At 46.4% G+C, this 25464-nt stretch overlaps 1 protein-coding gene across 2 annotated transcripts in view; it reads right to left on the reverse strand.

Annotated features, from left to right (window-relative positions):
* Positions 1-25464, reverse strand: part of LOC138267882 (diencephalon/mesencephalon homeobox protein 1-B-like) — a 69430-nt gene that overhangs the window by 31013 nt on the left and 12953 nt on the right. Inside the window, exon 4 of one of the 2 annotated variants that reach the window (XM_069217116.1) lies at positions 3761-3928. In XM_069217116.1, coding sequence (XP_069073217.1) covers positions 3761-3928 — 168 coding nt within the window. Of the gene's footprint in view, positions 1-2785; positions 3929-25464 lie in introns of those variants that run through there. The other variant, XM_069217115.1, reaches the window with a different exon arrangement.

Below are 25464 nucleotides of genomic sequence, written 5' to 3' on the forward strand. Positions count from 1 at the left end.
TTATGCCAAACTGCGTACATTACTGTTTTCATTCAAAGTTCTATTTTTACGTATGCCAAGTACCTTACAATTTATGTACTTACTTGAAATCTCAATCTTGTGGTTCTAAAGTTAATTAAGAAAATAATATTTTTCTATAGATATAAAAACATATTGGCCTGGAGTTAAGTCTCTGAGTGTGTGTTCCTCCTTTATTGCCTGTGTGTGTACAACAAATGCTTAACACTACCCTCTGATGAGCCTACTTCTCGACCACACTACCACAAATAGAGCATTAGTATTATCTATTGTTGCCTCTGTCAAGCCTCTGGGGGAACCCCTGGACTCTGTGAACACTATCTCTCACTTTGAGATAGGATATACAAAGCCAGCTTCCTACAGTATTGATTTTGGTGCCTACTTATATATAAAGATACTTGTTAATTTTGTAAATTGATGTAGATCTCCTTATTGAGTCAGGTGTCTCATTTTTTGACTGTGTGCCTATGGTAAGCGTCTAACACTTAGGCCCATATTTCTACTTTTTTAGCGCCGCATTTGTGGCATTTTTTTACGCAAAAGCAGCGCAAACTTACAAAATGCAATTGTATTTTGTAAGTTTACGCCAATTTTGCGTCAAAAAACGATGCTAATGCGGCGCTTAAAAGGTATAAATATGGGCCTTAGTCTCTGATAAGCCTAAGGCTGCTCACCTACACTACCCCCTAAAAGAGCACCTTGGGATTGCTAGAGTACGCCCTTGTCCCCTAGTAAGGGAACCTCTGGACTCTTTGCGCTGTATATCTCATTTTGGTATACTATGTACAGAGCCAGCTTCCTACACACTGGACCTAAAGGGCTTTTTGCTGGATGCAGTAATGAAGGCTAAAAAGGACTACAGTTCTCTCATTAGAGTCAAGGTGGAATTTGCCGTCTGCTAGTGAAAGCGAGCGTGGTATTGTCAGGATGTAAGTCTGCCTGACACTTCGACTATTTGCTTTCGTTTTTTCTCCCTCTCGTTGCAAGAAGGAAAATGCCAACTTTAGCTTACATTCACTTTTACTGTAATATATCTGCTTCTTTGGCATTCTGCTGTGACGTTCAAGAGAATGCATTGCATTGCAGCTTATAACAGTAACCCAGAATCTGTAAGGTGAGGTATACAAAACGCAAGCTCTAGACATCACTGCACGTCAATTACATTTTGCGTGTTCTTGACAGATACCTTGTTTACATGTCTCTGTTATGCTGTTCATATGTACTTTGAGGAGACTCGGTTTCGGGGGGACCTAGCATTTTTAGGGGTCTGCATGTATCCCTGCTCCTAGAGGCTGAATAAATTTGTGGATTTCTGTTGGTTAATTTGGGTATTCCTTGGACCTTGTCTTCACGCAACTCAGTTCGCATTTGTCCCGGTTCTGAGTTTCTCTCTGGTCTTCTAGGGTTTGAGTCCAGAGGTTGCTACCTTCACTCATATTTACTGATCGAGGCAGTGTTGCTTTGCTTGCTGGTGGTGCGCCTCTGGCTCCACAAGACATTATGAAGTTCTGTGTCTGGCCATCCCCTCATACTGTTTGTAGGCATGTGTTAGGGAGACATGGATCTCTGTTTCTACCATTTTGAGGTCCAAAGATCGAAGATAAAAGTAAGGAAGATAAAAAGTCAGAATCTGAAAGTTTGCAAAAAAAGATTTTACCATATAAGGCCTGGGGTCTCACAACGATGTCAGCACTCAGGGCTTTATTCACAAAGCAACACTGTTGGGGTCCTATCTTCCCTGCCTCCAGATCAGACGTTTTGTATTGCATGGTGGCACGGTTGAGTTCCTGTGGTAACAATTGTCTAGTGTCTTTCAGACGTAAAGGTCCGGCTGGAGACTGGTCCATAATTTCAAGGCCACTATGTCCTTTGACAAGCACTCTATACCGTCTCTGGCCTGCCGCTTTAGATGAGCTTGTACGGACCTTGGTGTCGCCAAGCATGCCTTTTTCCCCTCGCAGCATGCATCCTGTTAGGCCACAACTCAGCAGTTTTGATTCAAAGGCTTGTGGCTGGCGGATGAGCATGAAGCATTGATCAGAACTGGCAGGAGTAGGCTTCTGCACCAGGGTTTTATTTGTAAACATATTAATAAATAAATAAAAATAAGTCCAGGTGCCCACAGTTTTTCCTCAGAATCCACATCCACTAGTTCTGACAATTTCTGGGGTTGCCAAAACACAAGGTTGATTACTTATGTTTCCACCACAGTTCTCTGTCTTCACCCAAGCCTTCAGTTCCTGGTTCATTATTTTTCAACCTTACGTGTTCTATTGAATCCCTCCTTTCCTATCTTTCGTTTCCAACGGACCCCAAAAGTAAGAGGTGGTGCCCACCACCCCAAACCATCAGCAAAACATAGGCACCGAAGCTTTGAAACCAATGCCTTGATACTCATGACCTCCTTTTCTTTCGGTTGGCCTTAGCAAGCATCAGTTCTCCTGTCCATACTTGCTGTTTTTAATGGGGATGCTGGGACTTGCAACGGTTCCCCTTCAAAAGGACCATCCAGTGAATGATCTATCAACACATCTCAGAATACCGAGTCGCACTGTAAAACAAGGCAATATTCTAGAAAGCCTATTGTTGGTGATCGTTAGAGACACAGGACTGTCTAAAGACAACTATTTTATTCTCTACTCTGGATGGCCCTTTTGATAAATTTGTGAAAATAGAAAAATAAACCTACAAGAAAAGAAATCCCAAGAAAATACATTTGACAGATAAAAAAAAAATCCCGGCAAAAAACATTTTTAGGTGAAAACTGTTCAAAAAAATGTACTTTTTTATTTTCTGCCACAGGCAGGTTTTGGAAAGGTAAATACATTTTTCAATCTTCCCAAAATACAAAATGTGTCTAATTTCGAATACATCATGGGCAAAATGTACATTTTGTTCCTACCTAATTTCCATTTCTTTGGTCGAGGCTGAATCACGTTTTTAACATTCTTGAATTGGCACTGTGTAAATTACCACAATTATAAAATAAATAAACTAAGCAGGTCTACTGAGGATTTCTAGAACTGTCCCATTAACTGCAGAGAAGTGTCCTGACGGTTACCATGGAAGTGACAGTTCCCCGATAGGAAGTGCTGAAACTGTCATTTAGGAAGCACCCAGGCCCCCTGAGAAGCGCCAGAATTGTTGTATTACAAGCCCCGGTGTTCTCTTAAGAAGTGCCGTATCATCCAGAAGAAAGAATCACCACAAAATGACACACTGGTGAACATAACGTGTCTGCTGTGCATGCAGCAGACCGATACGCTGGGTCTGCTGGTGCCTTGACTCAGCACCAAACATCATTGAGTGAAGCAAGGGTAGGAGACAAGTGCATCTCTTGCAATAACAGGGGTGTGTGATGTTGCTTGGGTAAAGGAAACTGCTAATCACTGTCTCACAGTCTTTTCAACTGCAAATGTTGTCACAGTGGGTTCCATCCCACTTGGGATCCTGGATGCAGGGGGCTGCAAAAGACATCCTCCAAGCTGGTATTAGGGAAGACCAACCTCCCTGTGTTCACCTATAACCAGGAGTATGGCAGCAACGGAAAGGGAGCAAAGTAACCCAGCCTCCGAACATCTGCAACCTGAGCAGATGCCAGCCCTAGATCTTCCCTGGGCCCTGGCATTGGCTGCAATTCAGGGGCTCTAGCCAACAGATGTACCCCCTGAGACTTCAGCGGGGGGGTGGCGGGAAGCAAACAGAGGTCTTTCCTTGAGGGCACACAAAGGTTCCCACTCACATGTGAATCTGTTGCACGTTGCAGGCTTTCACTTGCTGGTGTTGATGCCTTTTCCTTGCTGGTTAGGACTTCCACTCTCAGTGGACTGGAGTCTCTCACCTTCGGCTTCTTATTTATCTCACAGAGTTGACATTTGCGGAACTTGGCACGGCGGTTTTTAAACCAGACCTAAGGAAAGAAACAACAACATTGATTTAAATCATGCATCAGCAAACTTTCGATGATTCAGTGATAGAAAATAAGAAAATGAACATAAACAGGAAAAAGGGAAGGTTGGTGCTGGTCTTGCCAGGTTAAGTGATCACTCAGCACCCAGTCCAAATTGTTTTATAGAACAGACTGAGAAAAAGCAAAAGGTGGTTGGGGACACTAAGAAGAGACAACAAAGAACAGCGTCCACTGAGAGGACAAAGAGTGGACAACTGGATACAAAGTCCAGTGGTAAAATAAGGGTGAGCGGAAGCAACGCCCAGCATAAGTGTAAGAGGAAGCTACGCGGAGAAACCTAAAGGCAATGTGGCGTTACGAACAGCCGAAGGCAATACTCCAGACAAAATGTGACTGCCAAAGGCAAAATGTTATGAGAAGCCTAACACGGAGTGGTCAAAGGAAATGTCTGACTTGAAAACAAGCAAGAAACGGCCAAAAGCCACGTACTATGAAAAGCCAAACCCTCTTCTATCAAAAGCAACGCATATTCAGAGGGAAGACGGACTGTAGAAGGCAATGTTCAATGGAAACAGTACAAAAGCCGAAGGCACTGTATGTTGAGGAGGCTAACAAGGAACCATAAAAAGAAAAGACCAATGAGAAGCAAAACAATAAATAGTTGAAGGTAAATTCAGTGACAAGAGAACCAAATAACACCTGAAGGCAATGTCCAATGTGAAGCGAGCAGTGAGAAGCTAAAGGCATTGTCCAATGGGAAAGAAACATGTCACAGCTGAACAAAATGTCCACTGGTGGCTAAAGGCCATGTCTACTCCAAAGGTAATCAATGGAGCACCAAAGGCAATGTCCAATCAGAAAACAAACAAGTGAGAGATGACCAATAACATGACACATGAGGGGCTGTTGGGGCAATTTCTAATTAGAAGAGAAGCACAGGTCAACAGAGGAGGCCTAATGAGGAAAGATGTGCTTAGCAGAAGACAGTGTCAATGAGAATACAGATGAGTGTCACCAGTATTGGACAATGTCAATCAAAGAGGGATTTAATGAACGGCAAATGGCAATTTCCAATTAATATTGGTGTGTTTTTCAAAGGCATGTATGATATCATTTTAGGTACTGGCATTTAGGAAAGACGCATGAATCCTGATTAAGGATGAATTATATTATGGATGAATTCGTGAATGATGTTGAGAGACTATGTTATTGGATTCATACAAGTCAAAAGTTGTATTCACGTTGTGGCTGGTCTTTAGAAAAATTAGGCGAGATACCCTATCCAGCCAGTTCCAGGTAAATTCCATTGTGGCCAGTTCAGTCAGAAATGTTACAGCTAACCCACTTGACGGCTGTACATGGGCATGATCTTTGCTTTGCATTTTCTTACTTAATTCGAAGCTTTTATTGCACACTCAAATACAGAAGAAAAACTAGCCTGTACCAATGCTATCTCCGAAGTCTTCGTAACCCTTTATTCTAGCAGGTTTATTGTGTTCGAAATATAGACACTGGCGATATCAAGGGCGGACAGGGGTGTTAATATGATAGTTTGACTTCTGGAATGTGCACCACTTACCAGAAAGGTGCACCTAAAGTGAAAGCCATCCTAACCTAGGAACTAGAATTACGTGATCACATTACACCTATCTTGAAATATCTCTCTGACTAGTGTTTGCAGCCAGAACTAAATTCTGAATGGGCTCCCTTTCAAATGAGGCTGGTGTTTTGGATCAACTACTCTATGATGTGCCATCATAATATTGAGAAAACTTGATGCACAAATGATCGAGGCATAAATATCTTGAACATAAATATTGCAAAGGTAAGCATATTTAGGTAAGTATACATCACTATATTTGACTTCACATACATGTACTATGGCAATACATATCTTCAAGGTACGTAGACGAGGAGTTAAGAATAGTAAATCTATACTTGCCTATATGCATTTACCTTCATGGTATTTTGGTTCTTGATATTTAAGCCTCAATAGTTTTGTCCCACAATTGTTTTTCCTTGACAATTTGGCATCCAATCCCATCCAGTCAAGAGGCTGCATACAACATGCTATCCATTCTCATCGGGTTAAGGAATTATGATCAGAACCACCCTGATAATCCACTGGTTTGAAAGAAGCAAACTCCTAATCAGTCAGTGTCTCAGGCCGGTCATACGTTTTTTGACAACTTCCCCCTCCCCTCTTCTTTGATCTCCTTATGTTCGATTGGATGTAATTATTAACATTTATTTTTTTCAATTCAAGCAATTCTTTGGTGTTAGAAATGGGGTCTTTGGTTGGCAGTCAGGTTACCCCCTGTCCAAGCAAGGACCCTCACTCTAGTCAGGGTAAGTCACACACAATCCAAATTATCCTGTGCCCACCCTCTGGTAGCTTGGCACTGAGCAGTCAGGCTTAACTTAGAAGGCAATGTGTAAAGTATTTGTGCAATAAATCATACAATAACACTATATAGCACCACAAAAATACACCACACAGTGTTTATAAAAATATATAATATTTATCTGGATATTTGCAGGTCAAAACGGTCAAAGATACAATAAGAAAAAGTAAAGATATCACCGGAAAGTGATATAAAGTGTCCTAAGTCTCTTTAAAAGTAAACAAAGTCTCTCTAGAGCACAAAGTACCTGGTTGGAGTGAAAAATCTCAGCAAAGTGCCGCAGAGGAGGAGATGCGTGGAAAAATGGTGTGTGCGTTGGTTTCCCCCCTTCACACACGGACTTGCGTCGTTATTTTCCACGCTGGGAAGATGTTGCGTCGATTTCCGGCGCGCGGACAGGTCGCCTCTTCGGGTTGCGGGATTTTCAGATGCCCCGGGGTTTACCGGCTGCGCGTCGTTCCGGTGGGCGATGCGTGGAATTTTCTCCCTCATGGCAGGCGCTGCATCGATTTCCCCTCTGGAAGTCGGGTGGCGTTGTCCAGGCGGGCCGTGCGTCGAAGTTCTGGTCGCACCGCAGGCGCTGCGTCGATCTTTTCCTCACGAAGTCGAGCGGCGTCTTTCCGGTTCGGCATGCGGGAAATTATTCACAGCGAAATAAGCTGTGCGTCTAATTTTTCGCCGCACAAGGGGTCCAGTTGCAAGAGAGAAGTCTTTTTGGTCCTGAGACTTCAGGGAACAGGAGGCAAGCTCTATCCAAGCCCTTGGAGAGCACTTATGCAGCAAAGCAAGAAATCAGAAAGACAGCAGGGCAACAGCAAGGCAGCAGTCCTTTGTAGAAAGCAGTCAGGTGAGTCCTTTAGGCAGCCAGGCAGTTCTTCTTGTCAGGGTACAGGTTCTGGTTCAGGTTTCTTCTCCAGGAAGTGTCTGTGGTGGTAGGGCAGAGGCCCTGTTTTATACCCAAATGTGCCTTTGAAGTGGGGGAGACTTCAAAGAGTGGCTTAGAAGTGCACCAGGTCCCCTTTCAGTTCAATCCTGTCTGCCAGGGTCCTAGTAGGGGGTGTGGCCGTCCTTTGTGTGAGAGCAGGCCCTCCACCCTCCCAGCCCAGGAAGACCCATTCAAAATGCAGATGTATGCAAGTGAGGCTGAGTACCCTGTGTTTGGGGTGTGTCTGAGTGAATGCACAAGGAGCTGTCAACTAAACCCAGCCAGACGTGGATTGTAAGGCACAGAAAGATTTAAGTGCAGAGAAATGCTCACTTTCTAAAAGTGGCATTTCTAAAATAGTAATATTAAATCCAACTTCACCAGTCAGCAGTATTTTCTATCACCATTCTGGACATACTAAATATGACCTTTCTACTCCTTTCAGATCATCAGCTACCACTTCAACAATGTATGAGGGCAGCCCCAATGTTAGCCTATGAAGGGAGCAGGCCTCACAGTAGTGTAAAAACAAATTTAGGAGTTTTACACTACCAGGACATGTAAACTACACAGGTACATGTCCTGCCTTTTATCCACACAGCACCCTGCTCTAGGGGTTACCTAAGGCACACATTAGGGGTGACTTATATGTAGAAAAAGGGGAGTTTTAGACTTGGCAAGTACTTTTAAATGCCAAGTCGAAGTGACAGTGAAACTGACCTTGCAATGGCAGGCCTGTGACAAGGTAAAAGGGGCTACTAAAGTGGGTGGTACAACCAGTGCTGCAGGCCCACTAGTAGCATTTAATCTACAGGCCCTGGGCACATATAGTGCACTCTACTAGGGACTTATAAGTAAATCAAATAGTCCAATTTGGTGTGATCCAAGGTTACCATGTTTAAAGGGAGAGAGCAAATGTACTTTAGCACTGGTTAGCAGTGGTAAAGTGTGCAGAGTCTAAAAACCAGCAAAAACAGTGTCCAAAAAGTGGAGGGAGGCAAGCAAAAAGTTAGGGGTGACCACCCTAAGGCTGTCAGGTCTAACATGTGTCCCCCCCAGCTGAAAGTGGGGAGAGCTACCCAACCTCCTGGGAGCTCTCATCGCTAAGGCGGAAGTATCTGGCGAGACCATCAGCACTGGCGTGGTCAACCCCTGGGCGATGCTCCACCGTAAAGTCCATCCCCTGTAGGGAAATGGACCACCTCAAGAGTTTTGGATTTTCACCCCTCATCTGCATGAGCCATCTGAGGGGCCTGTGGTCTGTCTGAACCCGGAAGTGAGTCCCAAACAGGTGTGGTCTCAGCTTCTTCAGTGCCCAGACCACAGCAAAGGCTTCTCTTTCAATAGCATTCCACCTCTGTTCCCGTGATAATAGTCTTCTGCTAATAAAGACTACTGGTTGGTCTAGGCCCTCCTCGTTTAGCTGTGCTAGGACCGCCCCTATGCCATGCTCTGAAGCGTCTGTCTGCACGATAAATTCCTTGGAGTAGTCAGGGGCCTTGAGCACGGGGGCCGTGCACATGGCTTCCTTCAGGGAGTCAAAGGCTTTCTGACAAGCCTCTGTCCAAGTCACCAACCTAGGTTACTTTTTGGATGTGAGTTCTGTCAAGGGTGTCACCATGGTTCCATAGCCCTTGACAAATCTGTGGTAATATCCGGTGAGGCCTAAGAAGGCTCTCACCTCTGTTTGGGTTCTAGGTGGTTGCCAGGCCTTGATAGTTTCAATCTTGGCCGGGAGTGGCTGCACCTTGCCACCACCTACTAGATGTCCCAAGTACACCACGGAACCCTGCCCAATCTGGCACTTACTGGCCTTGATGGTCAGGCCTGTCTGTTGCAGGGCCTGAAGTGCCTCCTTGAGGTGGAGCAGGTGTTCCTCCCAGCTGTCACTATGGACTGCAATGTCGTCCAGGTAGGCTGCGCAGAAGGCATCCTTGCCAGCTAGGATCCCGTTAACCAACCGTTGGAAGGTAGCGGGGCATTTTTCAACCCAAAGGGCATCACCCGGAATTGGTAATGGCCCTCAGGTGTGCAAAATGCTGATCTCTCTTGAGCCCCCTCAGTCAAGGCGATCTGCCAGTACCCTGATGTGAGACCAAAAGTACTGAGGAATTTGGCAGCGTCTAGCCTGTCTACGAGCTCATCAGCTCGGGGGATGGGGTGAGCGTCAGTCCGTGTGACTGAATTGAGACCCCGGTAGTCCACGCAGAACCTAAGTTCTGGCTTGGCAGCAGCCTTGGATACCAGCACCACAGGGCTGACCCAGGGACTGCTAGACTTCTCACTAACCCCTAGAGCCAACATCTTGGAGACTTCCTCTTTGATGCTGGCCTTCACCTTGTCTGACAACCTGTAAATTTTGTTTTTTACAGGGGGGCTGTTTCCCGTGTCAATATCATGGACACACAAGTGTGTGCGTCCAGGGGTGAGAGAAAACAGGGAGGAGTACTGTTCCAGTAACTGGTAGCAGCCCCCTCTCTTGTCTAGGGTCAGGGAGTCAGAGAGAATGACACCCTCCACTGACCCATCACCTTCCTTGGCAGCGAGGTCGGGGAGAGGTTCACTCTCCTCTTCCGCCCCCTCATCTGTCACCAGAAGCATGTTGACTTCAGACCTCTCAAAATGAGGCTTCAGTCAGTTGACATGGAGCACCCTTATGGGGTTCCTAGGGGATTGGAGGTCCACTAGGTAAGTGGCCTCCCCTTTCCGCTCCTTCCCTTCAAATGGGCCAGACCAGCGGTCCTGGAGAGCTCTAGGCTTTGTCTCCAGGTTGAAACTCTATCAGGGTTGCCTTCTGGTCATACCAGCGTTTCATTACCTCTTGACTTGCCTCAAGGTTACTCTTGGCCACTTTCCAGAAGCGGTTCATCTGGTTGTGGAGGGCTAGCATGTAGATGACCACATCCTGAGGGGGTGCCTTTGGAGCTTTCTCCAACCCCTCCTTGACAATGCTTAAGGGTCCCCTGACAGGGTAGCCATAGAGGAACTCAAAGGGACTGAACCCTACCCCCTTTTGGGGTACCTCTCTGTAAGAAAAGAGAAGGCATGGTAAGAGGACGTCCCACTTACTCCTCAGGGAGGCCTGCGATCATGCCTTTCAAGGTCTTGTTGAATCTCTCCACAAGACCGTTAGATTGGGGGTGATAGGGTGTGGTGAACTTGTAGGTTACACCACACGCATCCCACATAGACTTCATGTATGCAGACATGAAGTTAGTGCCTCTGTCAGACACTATCTCCTTTGGGAATCCCACACGGGTAAATATCCCCATTAGAGTTCTGGTCACCACCGGTGCAGTTACGGTCCTCAGAGGGATTGCCTCTGGGTAATGGGTGGCATGGTCCACCAAAACCAGGATGAACCTGTTGCCTAGGGCAGTTTTGGGGTCCAATGGACCAACAATGTCGATGCCCACCCTTTCAAAGGGGGTGCCAACGACAGGAAGTGGAATCAGGGGGGCCTTAACCCTTTTTCCTGTTTTACCACTGGCCTGGCAGGTAGGACAGGACCTACAGAACGTATCTGAGTTTGTCCTCATTCTGGGCCAATAGCAGTGGGTGACAAGCCTGGCAAAGGTCTTGTCTTGCCCCAAATGTCCTGCCAGGGGAATGTCATGAGCCAGTCCCAGTAGGAAGGTCCGGTAACACTGGGGGACCACCAGCGCACGCGCTGCCCCAATGGTTGGAACCTTAGGCTCACTGTATAGGAGATCATTCTCCCAATATATGTGGTGATTGCCAGAGGTTTCACCTGCTGCTTGGGCTGAGGCTTGCTTCCTCATGCCCTCTAGAGTGGGACATTCTTTCTGCGCCTTGCAGAATTCCTCCCTGGTGGGCCCACCCTCAACTTGCCAGCCAGCAAGCTCAGGTAGGTCACATAGGGCGGCAATGTCTTCCCCAGTTGGCTCGGGGGCCTCCTCCTCAGGAACCCTGTCAACCACTGCGGGAACTTCTGGGACCGGTTTCCCGCGCCCCTTGCCCCTCCTCTTGGCAGTTGTCTGGGCCATTGTTCCAGACTCCAGACGCCCTTGATTCCCCTCTCGAGCAGCCATGGACCGTGTGGTCATGCAGACCCACTCAGGCAAACCCAACATCTCCAAGTGAGACCATAGCTCTACCTCCTTCCAGGTAGTGTGCTCAAGGTTGTTGCCTAACAGACAATCTACAGGCATGGCAGGACTCACAGCTACTTTTAGAGTACCAGAGACCCCCCCCCCACTCAAAGTGAACCAGAGCTACCGGTAGGTGGCTCTCACAACTGTCAGCGACTATGACTCCGTGGAATGTATTTGGGATGACCTGCTCAGCTGACACCAGCTGAGCCTTGACAGTAGTCATGCTGGCTCCTATGTCACGCAGAGCCTCCACCCTTTGCCCATTGATGGTGACCCACTGTCTATACTTGGAAGTATTGGCAGGCATGTAGGTTTTTGGCACCATCTCTGCATCCCCCAGGGACACTAGGGTTACCTCTGTCTGCTCCCCAAAACTGACTGGGACCATCTCCTCCCCGAGCACTACGCTAGCCAACCCAGGTGTCTGCCCTCCTTTGGGAGGCTGTGCCCTCTTGGGACACTTGAAGTCGCCCTCAGAGTGCCCATACTTATTGCACTCTTTACAGTGGGGTACAAAATTCCCTGTCTTATGGTCAGTAAAACCTTTCTTTTGAGAATCAGACCAGGACTGGTTACCACTACTCCCTTGGGAACTATTTTGGGGGCCTTTTGAGAACTACTTGTTTTTAAGTTTTTCTCCCCCCTCTTTTTTCTGATGGGAACCCTGACCACCTTTGTGGGTGTCCCCCCCAGATACCTTTCTGGACACTCTGGCACTAGTCCAGAGGTCTGCCTCCTCAGCAAGCTTACTGGGCTCAGTCAGCCTACTGTCTACTAGGTGTGGGCGCAACTCTGTAAAACAAATACTGAGCATATGCTCTCTCAGAATCAAACTATACAATCCTGTGTAATCATCTACTTTGCAGCCCGCACCCATCCATTCAGTGCCTTACTGGAAAAGTCAAAGAAATCTACCCATGTTTGTGTGGATAGTTTGGTGCTGTCCCTGAACCTTTGACTGTATTTCTCAGGGGTCAGCCCAAACTTGGCAAGTAAAATGGCTTTCTGAAGTGGGTATGTGTTTTGATCTGGTCTGTCCAATGTGATAAGTGTGTCCCTCCCCAATGGTGGCACATAACTCCACTGAGCTGTACCCCATTGCCCTTAAGGAACCTCATGAGACCTTAGTGCAACTTCATAAGCAGCTAACCATTTATGTATGTCATCTCCCACCACAAAACTGGGCACCACATTTTTGGGTATACAAACCTTCTTTTCTCCAGCAGGTCCTGTCTGTATGCTGCCACCGTTACTGCTGGATTCAGACTGCTTTGCCTTGAGATCCAGCTCCTTGAGACTCAGTTCATGAGCCAACAAAAGTTTATTTTCAGCCAAGGCTCTCTCTGCCCTTCTTTCTTCCTGTTGAGCCTCAATTTTCAGTCTTGCTGTTTGCAATTGGAACTCCCTCTCCACTCTCCTTTCCTCTGCGGTCAGGCCTTGATCAGAGACACTGCTCCCTGGTCTGGAAGGGGGCACAACTGCAGTGGTAACATCACCCACTGATGGCAAAAAATCTTCTGGGGGGCCATCTTCTGGCTGCTCCTCCTCAGCATCGTCCTCTAAATGGGCTTCTGCCCAGGCCCTCAGCGCCACTTGAAAGTCCTCCTTTCTGGAGGCCCCTTGGGTGGGTACACTCATCTCCCTGCAGAACCCTTTTAGTTGTTTGACAGTATATGTCTCCAACAGGGCTAGGTCAAAATCTCCTGCTTGAGACCCAGCCAGAGACATGTTGAGTGAGGATTTAGGTTTTAGAAAATTGTCAGGAAAAGCGAATTTGCAAAAAGAGATAAGAATCAAGTTGACCTTCAACTGTGGGTAGGTAGTGAAATACTTAGCTACTGTATGTCACTGCACAAATACAAGCCCTATCCCACCGCTGCCACCAATGTTAGAAATGGGGTCTTTGGTTGGCAGTCAGGTTACTCCCTGGCCTAGCAAGGACCCTCACTCTAGTCAGGGTAAGTCACACACAATCCAAATTATCCTGTGCCCACCCTCTGGTAGCTTGGCACTGAGCAGTCAGGCTTAACTTAGAAGGCAATGTGTAAAGTATTTGGGCAATAAATCATACAATAACACTATATAGCACCACAAAAATACACCACACAGTGTTTATAAAAATATATAATATTTATCCGGATATTTGCAGGTCAAAACGATCAAAGATACAATAAGAAAATGTAAAGATATCACTGGAAAGTGATATAAAGTGTCTTAAGTCTCTTTAAAAGTAAACAAAGTCTCTTTCAAGCACAAACCACCTGGTTGGAGTGAAAAATCTCCGCAAAGGGCTGCAGAGGAAGAGATGCATTGAAAAATGGTGTGTGCGTTGGTTTCGCCCCTTCACACACGGACTTGCGATGCTATTTTCCACGAGGGGATGACGTTGCATCGATTTCCGGCGTGCGGATGGGTCTCCTCTTCGGGTTGCGTGGTTTTCAGACACCCCAGGGTCTGTGCGTGGAATCCTGGGCTTGTTTACCGGCTGTGCATCGTTCCGGTAGGCGATGCGTGGAATTTTCTCCCTCACGGCAGGCGCTGCGTCGATTTCCCCTCTAGAAGTCGGGCTGCATTGTCCAGGCGCGCCATGTGTCGAAGTTCCGGTCGCACCACAGGCGCTGCGTCGATCTTTTCCTCGCGAAGTCGAGTAGCATCTTTCCGGTTCAGTGTGCAGTGCATTTTTCACCACGGAACAAGCTGTGCATCGAATTTTTCGCTGCACAAGGAGTCCAGTTGCAAGAGAGAAGTCTTTTAGTCCTGAGACTTCAGGGAACAGGAGGCAAGCTCTATCCAAGCCCTTGGAGAGCACTTCTGTAGCAAAGCAAGAAATCAGCAAGACAGCAGGGCAACAGCAAGGCAGCAGTCCGTTGTAGAAAGCAGTCAGGTGAGTCCTTTAGGCAGCCAGGCAGTTCTTCCTGTCAGGGTGCAGGTTCTTGTTCAGGTTTCTTCTCCAGGAAGTGTCTGTGGTGGTAGGGCAGAGGCCCTGTTTTATACCCAAATGTGCCTTTGAAGTGGGGGAGACTTCAAAGAGTGGCTTAGAAGTGCACCAGGTCCCCTTTCAGTTCAATCTTGTCTGCCAGGGTCCCAGTAGGGGGTGTGGCAGTCCTTTGTGTGAGAGCAGGCCCTCGACCCTCCCAGCCCAGGAAGACCCATTCAAAATGCAGATGTATGCAAGTGAGGCTGAGTACCCTGTGTTTGGGGTGTGTCTGAGTGAATGCACAAGGAGCTGTCAACTAAACCCAGCCACACGTGGATTGTAAGGCACAGAAAGATTTAAGTGCCGAGAAATGCTCACTTTCTAAAAGTGGCATTTCTAAAATAGTAATATTAAATCCAACTCCACCAGTCAGCAGGATTTTCTATTACCATTCTGGCCATACTAAATATGACCTTCCTACTCCTTTCAGATCAGCAGCTACCACTTCAACAATGTATGAGGGCAGCCCCAATGTTAGCCTATGAAGGGAGCAGGCCTCACAGTAGTGTAAAAACAAATTTAGGAGTTTTACACTACCAGGACATGTAAACTACACAGGTACATGTCCTGCCTTTTATCCACACAGCACCCTGCTCTATAGGTTACCTAGGGCACACATTAGGGGTGACTTATATGTAGAAAAAGAGGAGTTTTAGGCTTGGCAAGTACTTTTAAATGCCAAGTCGAAGTGACAGTGAAACTGCACACACAGGCCTTGCAATGGCAGGCCTGACACAAGGTAAAAGGGGCTACTAAAGTGGGTGGCACAACCAGTGCTGCAGGCCCACTAGTAGCATTTAATCTACAGGCCCTGGGCACATATAGTGCACTCTACTAGGGACTTATAAGTAAATCAAATAGTCCAATTTGGTGTGATCCAAGGTTACCATGTTTAAAGGAAGAGAGCATATGCACTTTAGCACTGGTTAGCAGTGGTAAAGTGCGCAGAGTCTAAAAACCAGCAAAAACAGTGTCTAAAAAGTGGAGGGAGGCAGGCAAAAGTTAGGGGTGACCACCCTAAGGCTGTCAGGTCTAACATTTGGGTTTATCTTCATAGGATATTTTGTGAATTTATGGTACTTTGGCTGTTTTATTTTTTTATTGCAGTCGTTTTTACCTGAATTTTACTGTGTAGCTCCTCGCCAATCATTCTAAATTGACGGGTAAGGCTACCTTTTTTAAATTCGTATCCAAGACTCTTTAGGCATTTGCCAAAAAAGGCAATGTGATGAGCTACTTTTAAGTTTGTGAGCAAGAATACAGGCCTCCTTTGGAAGTAAGTAGCTTTAATGAAGGAGGTGCCATAAAACTGTGCACTCTAGTCTTTGGGGCAAATACCTGTGCTTGTTGCAGGATTTTAGATTATGGGGCTCCTTGGGTTATATACATGCGCCCACTCTCAGTAGATTACAGCAGCCTGCAGAGTGATAACCTTATGCAATCCTAAGGACTGTCTTCAAGAGTGATGTAGGGGCAGGCAGCTTGGACATATCTGAGAGAAGGACATTAATGTCTGACTCATGGACTTGCCAGCAAGCCTAAGCACGGGCTAGTTTATTGATTAAAATGAGCCTGCTCAGGACAACTTAAACATGCAACAAAGACCGAATCCCAAAACACCAAATTCAGAACATACATTTTTACAAAGATTCCATTTTATAGGGAGAGGGGTAGCATCTGAAGGAACATTTAATTTATGTTAAATGTGAAAACTTGCATTGTTGGTATCAGACCACTTAGAGTGTAGGACAGCATTTGCAGAAGGCGCTACGGCTCAGCTCCGCAACTCCCAGACACCATTAAGATAATTTTTTTAAGTATTTTTTCCAAATTGCAGAACACAAACACAGAGCAAGTACATCTCTATATCCAGTAAATTCTGAATTAATGGTGCATTTACAAAATGCCACAGGCACCAGAACAGATTCAGACAATCATCTGTGCATCCCGTAATGTAAGATATCAAGGGTGTGCAAACAATAGTTGACTGGCTATCGCACAGTTTTGCAAAGCTCCCTGCTTGGTACAGATCTCCAACCACCTCCAGCTTTATGTGTTTTAGATGCTGGTAACCCCACTCATCTGATGAGAGTGGTAGAGCCAGGTTCCAGGCTAATTGTAGGGCCAATGAGTACAGGTAGTCAGGCGGGCCCAGTGGCAGAGGCCATCCCATACCATACATCTCACCCGTCACCCTGTCAACCTCACATCACTGGCACACAGGACAGATCAGATTACGGTTCTCATGGGGTAGTATTATCAGTCTCCACTGCAATGTGCAGCATATAGGGCTTTGGACAGAGCCACCGTTGGAGATATTGAGCTTGTGCGCAGTAGTAATAAAGTTCCATGTCCAGAGCACCTCCCTTGCTAACTAGGGCCACAGTGAGCCTGGTCAGGACTTTATTATCCATATTAACCAATGACAGCGTTCGGTAAGAATCACATTCATTGCTGGTCTTTTCTGGTTTAAGTACAGTGACCAGTAGCGTCTCTCTCACCGACGGAGGAAGCATAACAGTGGCTGTAGTGTTCAAGTACATAGACTGCAGGTGTGGGGCCAATATTTTTATGTATTCTCTATAAATCTGGGTGGTGTGGCCATCCAGTCCCGGAGCCTTGCTGCTAGGTATGGGCCAGATTGCAGGGACAATATCCTCTTCATCAAACAGCACATCTAGGTATTGTCTGTGCGCCTCATCCAGGGACAGTAGTTGGATAGAATCAAAGTACTTAGTCACCTCATCTGGGGGAGCAGTGAGGGTAGAACTAAGCGGCACAGCAGAGTATGGCAGTATCTCGCGCATGATACCCTCACTGGAGAGACACAGTTGTCCCTCATCGCTGAGGAGATCAGTGATGAGTGACCCTCATCGTCGAGGAGATCAGTGATGACAGCATCTAGTGCATGATACCCTCGCTGGAGAGGCAGAGTTGGCCCTCATCGCTGAGGAGATCAGTGATGACAGCATCTCACGCATGATACCCTCGCTGGAGAGGCAGAGTTGTCCCTCATCGCTGAGGAGATCAGTGGTGACTGTCCCTCATCGTCGAGGAGATCAGTGATGACAGCATCTCGTGCATGATACCCTTGCTGGAGAGGCAGAGTTGGCCCTCATCGCTGAGGAGATCAGTGATGACAGCATCTTGCGCATGATACCCTCGCTGGAGAGGCAGAGTTGTCCCGCATCGTCGAGGAGATCATTGATGTAACAACTGCATTGGTTCTTACGAAAGGATGCAGGAGGTTTCCCAGCCCTGTCTCCCTTCCTGTATCCTCACACAGTGGCCTCCTCATGGAGATAATGAGTTTGCCCCTGTGTATCATCTTGGTACTCAGACTAGTTTACAGTGTATGAGGGTCCTTTGAGGTGAAGTACTGAGACTCCAGGTCTCACAGTTCCTGCTCCACGCAGAATAGGCGAGTCCTTAAGTGTGCAGCATTCTCAACTCTTTGGACACTACTCAGGTAGCTTCGTCCCACACCTTGAGCCTAACCCTCTGACCTTTCCTCAGGTCACCGAGTGTGCATGACATCTCTAACAGCACCGTCATACAGAGAAGCAACACACCCTACAGCCGCTCCAATAAAAGCAGTATAAAAATAATACACCCTCATAAGAACAGCATGTCATCGTAATTATCCATCAGGATTGTGATTCATTTATGTAAAACACTTTCTCTGGCAGACTAACAAGCAAAGGATTATCTCATCCAAAGAAAAAGTACAGAAAGCCATTTGGCAAACTTATTTTTACTTATAGGACACTAACTTACACAAAGCACCAAACAAAAACAGACACCTTCGAGGGGAGGCATCCTCAGATGCACAGCAAAGTAAGCACAGGTTGAGAAAGTACTTTGGTGCCATAATAATGGTAGCAGGATTCACACACATGCCAGTGCATAACCAATGGCATAACAAATGCCAGTAACATAAGATAACATGTGAGAATGGAGAACAAGGTGGATATTTAAAGCGAAGGGAAAGAGAACTAAGCTATGCCATGGTCAGGAATTTGCCTGTGCTTGGGGTGACTTATTTACCGAGCCCTAAAGCTGGCAGTAACCTGGTGGTGCCTGCTGCACATGTACTCAGTACCACCCCAAAGGGAGGGTGTGGCTGCCCAGTGGGTACTGAATAGAGAAAGGGCATGAGCAGTTGTGGCAACAGCAGAATCAGCAGTGGCAGCGCATTTCATGATGCCTGCTTTTTGGTGGCACTTTGCAGATTGTGTCTTCTGTGCTATGGTACTGCCTAGGTTGCTGCAATCAGAGCCTCACCATGGAACTATAGTTGTGAAGTCCAGCCTTCTGAGCCCTTAAAGAGAAATGAGATGTGTGACTCGAAAGTGAAATAACATACGTGTGTGCGTATTGTGCATATGTGAAGTGTGTGTGTGTATCAGAACGAGAGTGTGTGTATACACATGTAGTACATGGGCATGTATAGCCCATGCTGGTGACTAGTCTGATCCTCATATTGAAGGTAGTACCTGTGTGAGAGTGTTTAAACATAAGTGTGTCTTCTATGACTGTGCCATAATGAGGAGTGTGGCAGGCATAATTATGGCAATTTTTGGCCTGATGGAGTCACCGTCGACTTACGACCATCATCTCCAGCTTCTTGTAGGCTTTACTGGTATCTGGAATCCACCTCAGGGATACTGAGAGTACGCTTGGAAACCGATGATAACCTCTGGCTTCTGATCAGTGTCCCTAGTATATAATTGCTGACCTTTGTGGCAACCACTTGCATCCAGAAACTGCTCTTCCAGATCTGCAGATGTCATGATTACAGATTCAGTGGAAGTGGCCAAGAGTGGCAGGTTGAGTTGGCATGAGGACAATGGGAGGAGAGGGAAATAGATTTTTTCTCTAACCTTTAACAGACCTCGCTGGCAGAAGCAATTTAATAAGAGGATTTTCAGCTCATCTTTATACTGATCATAGGAGGGAGTTGTGAATTCTCCTGACCTTCAGGGGAATGGAGTTCGAGATTCTTGGTGAATGAGTGTTTCAGACTATTAGTGTTCCTCTTAGCTCGAGATTCAAGCAGGACGGTTTCTGACCCTCTCAGCTGTCACGCACCTCCTGAAATCTTTAGTTTACATCTAAGATAGTATGGCGTTCCAGGAGAAGTGCTGTATGAGTAAAGCGTGTCAGAACACAACCCTTGCTTCTTTGAGGAGCCAATTCCGTGAGGTCTGAATGGCAGATATATGGCCTCTTTTCCTTCATTCAGTGAGTGGTCTATGCTCCATGCTGGGCTGCTTTGAGGCGAATCAAATGTAATTTACGCATCCCTGCTAGTAGGGCGATCCTACAGCCTAATCTTGACAATATTCGTGCCCCGTCACTTCTTTGAAATCATTGCCAAGGATGAATTGTTTGATACTTCTAAGCAGATTGAGTTGAATCTTTGCTCCCTTGGTGAGACTGTTGATACTTAGTTGGAAGTTGAAGTGTTTGTCCAAGATAAAGCCTAGTGATTTTGCAAAGTTGACAGTGATTGGGCAACAATTAATAACGGAGCTTTGCTTGAACCACTTTTGCACAGGTTGTTGCACTTGGGGGGGAGAAGAGAGGTATTCCGTTTTCATTTGGTTTACATTCGGGTGATGGGAGGCTTTCAATGAGACCTTATGATAGTATCTCAATACCTTTGGGGAATGTTAATTTTAACTAAAGTTGCGTGTTGTCTGCATAAAAGTGACAGGCGGTGAATGATTTAGGGCGGAGGCTGGAAGTTCCATCTGGATGTTGAACAGGGGGATGCAAGAACTGAGCCTTAAGATGCTCTCTTTACCTCCCTTTGTTTCAGTGGCTTTGGATAAAGAATCCCTTCCCCAAGCTCCGTGGATTAGTGGGAGATAAAAGCTGGCCACAGTTCAGGGTGACACTGGACGCTCAGCAGCCACCTCTGCTTGCAGCAGTAAATGGGGCCCCTGCCGTTTTAGCCCAGGGATACCCAGGACTCTGGCCATGGAAAGAGGCACAAAAAGAGCCATTTGCCCGACTTTCTAGGTGCTATAAGTTTATCCTTCTATTGTGAGATAAACAGTAGAAAGTAATCCGAAATGGTGTGTACAAATCGTGTAGTCTGGGCTCTGTCCCCTTTTGTTTCTAGCCCTTTCTTTTATTGTGTAATCCCTCACTGTTAGCCAGGCTCACGCACCTTCCTGAGGGAGTGATTCTCCCTGATGGCTGGCACAGATCCAAAGAGGTGCGTGTGAATGCCATGAAACAGATGTGAAGGGCTGGCACTGACACAGCCCTGGTCTCGGACCTGACATGCCCAGGTGCCTCCCTTGTGACGCGTTGCATGCTAGCCAAAGGCACCTGAGGCTTCAGCCCTTAAGCATCAAGGAGCTAAAATCAAATGAACTGTTTGAAATTGCACTCAGTGTTCAAAAGCATTCAAGGGTAAGCTTTCAACCGTTTTAGAAATGTTCATGGCAAAGAACTACCTTGGTTTGCACCTTTGTTTAGGGTGTGGGGGATTGTGAGGCTGCCCCGTGCAGTGCTACATTCGCACGGACTTGTCTCGCAGCCTTTATTCTCTGTCTGCTTTTCAGTGTGATCTGTTCTTGCGGGCTGAGCTTAGCTTCCATTCCTACACTGTGGAGCACCATGACGTGGGCCATCCTTCTTCATAACCCTTATTTTGTCTGTTTTATATACCAGTGTGTTGCATAAGTGTGTTTTTTTCCAGTTCAGCATACTGATTACACCTAGTTTGTCTTAGCTCCTATAGGTGGCTGTACATGTGCAACAGTTAATGTTTCAACACTATTATTGATGTCATAGTTAGAATTGTTCCCAACTTTTCATACAGAAGTACAACAGTTTGTCACCATATCCTTATGCGACCCCAGTCTGGTTCGCCAGCTCAGGAGAATGGGGATGTCACTTACACCTCATTATTTTTTTCTATGATTTGTTTGTTTTCCGGAACGTAACAGATCTTCTTCATTTGTTGCCTAAATCCGTTCCATCCTTTCATATCAATGTATCCCTCCACTGGTTTAATTCCTGCAGGAGAAATGTCCCATTTCCTTTTTGTTATCCTGCTGGAACACCTTTGTAGTTAACACCTTGTTGCCGCTTTAACAAGGTTTCTTGTCTGGAATGCATTTGTACATGATTCACCTATGTGAGCCCCCAGCTATGAAATTGGCCCTCGTGTCCCATAGCGATTGTGGCTTGGGCAAGGGCTGTTGATTTTCGTTACTCATGTCCTGGATTGTCTTGAAAACTTAGAGTCTTTCTTCACGGGGGAGACAACTGAAATCCTGGTCCCTCTTTTGAGTGCAGCAGTACTGAGGGGGCATCTGGTTCCCTGTGCCCAGTCTACTGTTATTAATTCACCCCAGCATAACACAATGTTTGATGGCATGTGTGGCTGTAGATCATATGCTCTGCATACCCCTGCCATTTAGTGTTTGGTCCGGAGTTGTGACCTGTCTTTGCTCCGTCCTTCGACTCGCTCATTTTTTAAATCTTTCCTCCATCTTATCCTATTTTTAAGGTATTATTTTCACTTGTGCTTCTTCCACCTTTGCTCTCGCTTCAGCTCATCAGTCCAGGCCCTGACCACGTGCCATTTGGGGCATCTGCACCCAGATTGGGTCTATCTTCCATGCAACACTGACGGACAAGACCTGATGGAATGGACTCCATTCTCCTTCTACCCCCGGTACTACACAATTTCCTCACACCAACTGTCGTTTGGTGTGTGATCTCTGCCGCTACTCTGGTCATCACGAGGCTACCTGTGATGTCTTCAAATCAATTCTGATCAAAGACTCTTCGGGACCAAAGAGAACGCTGATTGGAAATGGTGCACAAGACTTTGGATGATACCATGGACATCTTTGGGGAGAAACACACACAGGAGGAGCTCCCCGCAGGAGGACCTTTCCATTCAAGACACTTGCGACTCCACCGTCCATTCAGAGATTGAAAGCCATGAGATTACCTCAGTGCATCCTGTTAGTACCATGGTTCCTCCTGCCCACCCCAGGGCTCTAAAAAGACCCCTTCTCAAGGTCGCCGGTCCACCACTGCCAACAGTCCATGGTCAGAACAGAAAGGCTACTTAGGCTGCCCATCTGTCAGGCTTTGCAGAGAAAACATCTGCCAAGACCAAGCCACCGCCCTTAGCTTCGACCTCCTTTTCCTTGGACTGAGAGTGTCTCCGTCTCAAGCCGAACACCTCCATTGTACACTTCGATGCTGTATCACACCCACTAAAATCTCAGGTGCCGAAACACACGGCACAGAGATCATCGGACAAGAGAGACTCAAGCCAGTCTTCTGCTACCCCTTCTCCTGTGGAGCCTATGCTAGAGACTATGGACGCATGTGAGCTCTGTCTCCAAATGAAGGAGGGTACAGGATGCATTATTGCCTCATCACTTGTACTTTTTGAAAAGGAAGCTTTGGACACTCCTCCACCTTAGAAGAAGAGGGACAAGGCCCCTAGTCTACCATATAGGCCTTGTCCATCTCCTCCTTCCACCTCCCTCGCCTCCTCATTCTCCCACCTCTCCTACATCGGGAGATTATACTCCTCAGGGTTCCTCCTTATTTGCTGGGGGAGATTTAGGTGGGCCACAACACAACCCTGACCCTTGGGATACTTATGATCCTTACCCTATCGCTCTAATAATCATCACTACCAGAGGACACTACTTCATACCAACAGTAGTGCCATGAGCTGCTGCCTTTCATAATGTAGAATTACATAGTCACTATCGAACTGGACTTTCACTTCGATACCCTTACTTCTACACATAGGGTTACTCAGTTCCTACCAATGCCACCTGGCTTGCTTCATCACGCTGACATGTTTTACAGAGCCTGTCCGCTCTAGGAGTATCTGATAAGAAATACAAATTTGCTCCCTCTGACTATATATCTATCATGTGGGGGGGGGAGATGTGTAGGGGGGGTTGGTAGGTACATCTAGTGTTTGGTCTGGAAGGTTGCAACTTGTGTTTGTTTGTTGCTCTCAAGTCACAGGCCATAGTGACTCCTCTCTCTCCCACTGTCGGGTCCGGTCGTGTTCTCTCGGAGCTCTGGCCCGAAATGGTCTTAGGCACCTTAGGTTCTGTATTGTTTCAATAGCGTTATTCTTTCTAACATTGTGTTCAGGGATCTGGGGGGAAAAAAACTGTACAAATAACTTTTTCAATGGAGGCCCCCTGGTCAGCTACTTTCTCCATTCACATAATTGGGAATGAAAAACGATAGAACTGCTGCCATTCCTTTTCTGTCCAAAGTGTCACTCCACAAATTACCTTGGACTGATCACAATCAGGTGTGTAACGTCTGCCTATCGCCAGAACACTGAGAGGAAGACGAAGGCCTGCCAATCGTTCAAGTTGACGAAAATTCTACGAGATCAAAGAGCTCATTGATGTGAAATGCAGAGACTGGATTTGAAGGAAATGCCAGATATTTTTGAGGTGCAGGACATCATGTCTGATACGGAGCAGGAGATTCAAAGGGCATCAGCTGCTGAAGAGGAGGCGATTTCGTTCCAAAACTCAGATTCAGAGGCTGAAATGACTCTAGAAATGGAGGTCCCTCTGGGTCAACATGCCCCTGCTCCACCCAAAAGATTAAGTTTGCATACCGGAAGCTGTTGAGCCACCACTGCTTTCTGGCCATGGCAGGCATTGAAAAGTTTGTCCTGCATTCGGCATCAACACGAAACAAAAATTTGAAACTGAAGCTTCCATTCAAAGAGCAGTGTTGATGGCACCAAAACCTTCCACATCACACTCTGCACCAAAAAGACTGCCCGCATCGGCACCAACATCTTCGGCATTGAAAACGAAAACCTCTAGTACTGAAAAATGTGATCTGAAACTTACTTTGGAGCTGAAAATTCCTGGAGCCGATCCTTTAGAAATCTAAGCAACGGCTCCAAGGGAGGCAGTCCCAACTAGATATCCAGCCTCGTACTGGAAGGGTATTGGTAAAAACTACTCCTCCTAAAAAACAGCTTACCTTTGAGGAAACTTTGGACACATGAACCTAAAAAAAAAAAAAGTGTGGACAAGGAGCTGCAGGAGATTCATCCACTTCAACTCCCGCTCCGCAACACTCTATAGAAGACTCATTAGTAATATCTTCACAAGGGTCTCCTCACCAAGGTCAAGATATCCATGAGATTAGTGATACATCACATTTCCAGGAGGACAGAGATCCATGGTCACAGTATGATGTGGACACGTATATCAATCCTTATGTAGAAATCTACCCAGTTAGACCTTCACCACCTGAAGACCTTACATCTTTTCAAGAGTTAGAAGGGAGGGCTGCTGCATATCAGCAGGTACCCCTCCACAAAGATCCTACAGAAGATGACTTTCTTTTTGAGACACTAACAGCTTCTCATAAATTCACACAATCTCCCTATGCTGAAGGGAATGCTCAGACATGTGGATGATATTTTCCAGGATCCTGCTAAGGCTTGCATTCTTACTCTGAGTTGAGACAAAATACAAAGCCTCTTTCTCAGATCCCACATACGAGGTAAATACCAGAAGACTCTTATGGTGGTCTCTAGTGCTAGGAAAAGAGCAAATTCACAAGCCTCTCAGGATTCACCACCTCCTGACAAAGTGGAATTATTGATGCATCGGGTAAGTGTGTTGCTGCTCAAGCAGCAAATCATTGGTGAATTGCCAATACACAGGGACTTCTATCCAGATACGACCGTCCCCACTGGGATGAAATGGAGCAGTTACTCCAATATCTCCTAGAAGAGCAGAGGAATAAGAGGCAAGAAATAGTTAACGAGGGGCCTCATTTCTAATAATGCTATTTGATGTGCCCTAGCCTCCGCTGATACAGGAACTAGGAGCATTAATACTAGTGTTTTACTAATGCAGACATGCATGGCTCCGTATCTCGAGGTTCAAGCAAGAAGTGCAGTAAACATTCTTAAATGTTCCATTAGACAAAGAACACCTTTTCGGGCCCCAACTAGATCAGACCTTGGAAAAAATGAAAAAAGAATGAGGTGGCTAAATCTATGGGAGCACTTCAATTCCCTTCCTCTTGTGGTATTTCCGTAAACCGCAGTATAAACTACCCTC

The sequence above is a fragment of the Pleurodeles waltl genome, chromosome 12 (genome assembly GCF_031143425.1).
Source record: "Pleurodeles waltl isolate 20211129_DDA chromosome 12, aPleWal1.hap1.20221129, whole genome shotgun sequence".
NCBI lineage: Eukaryota > Metazoa > Chordata > Amphibia > Caudata > Salamandridae > Pleurodeles > Pleurodeles waltl.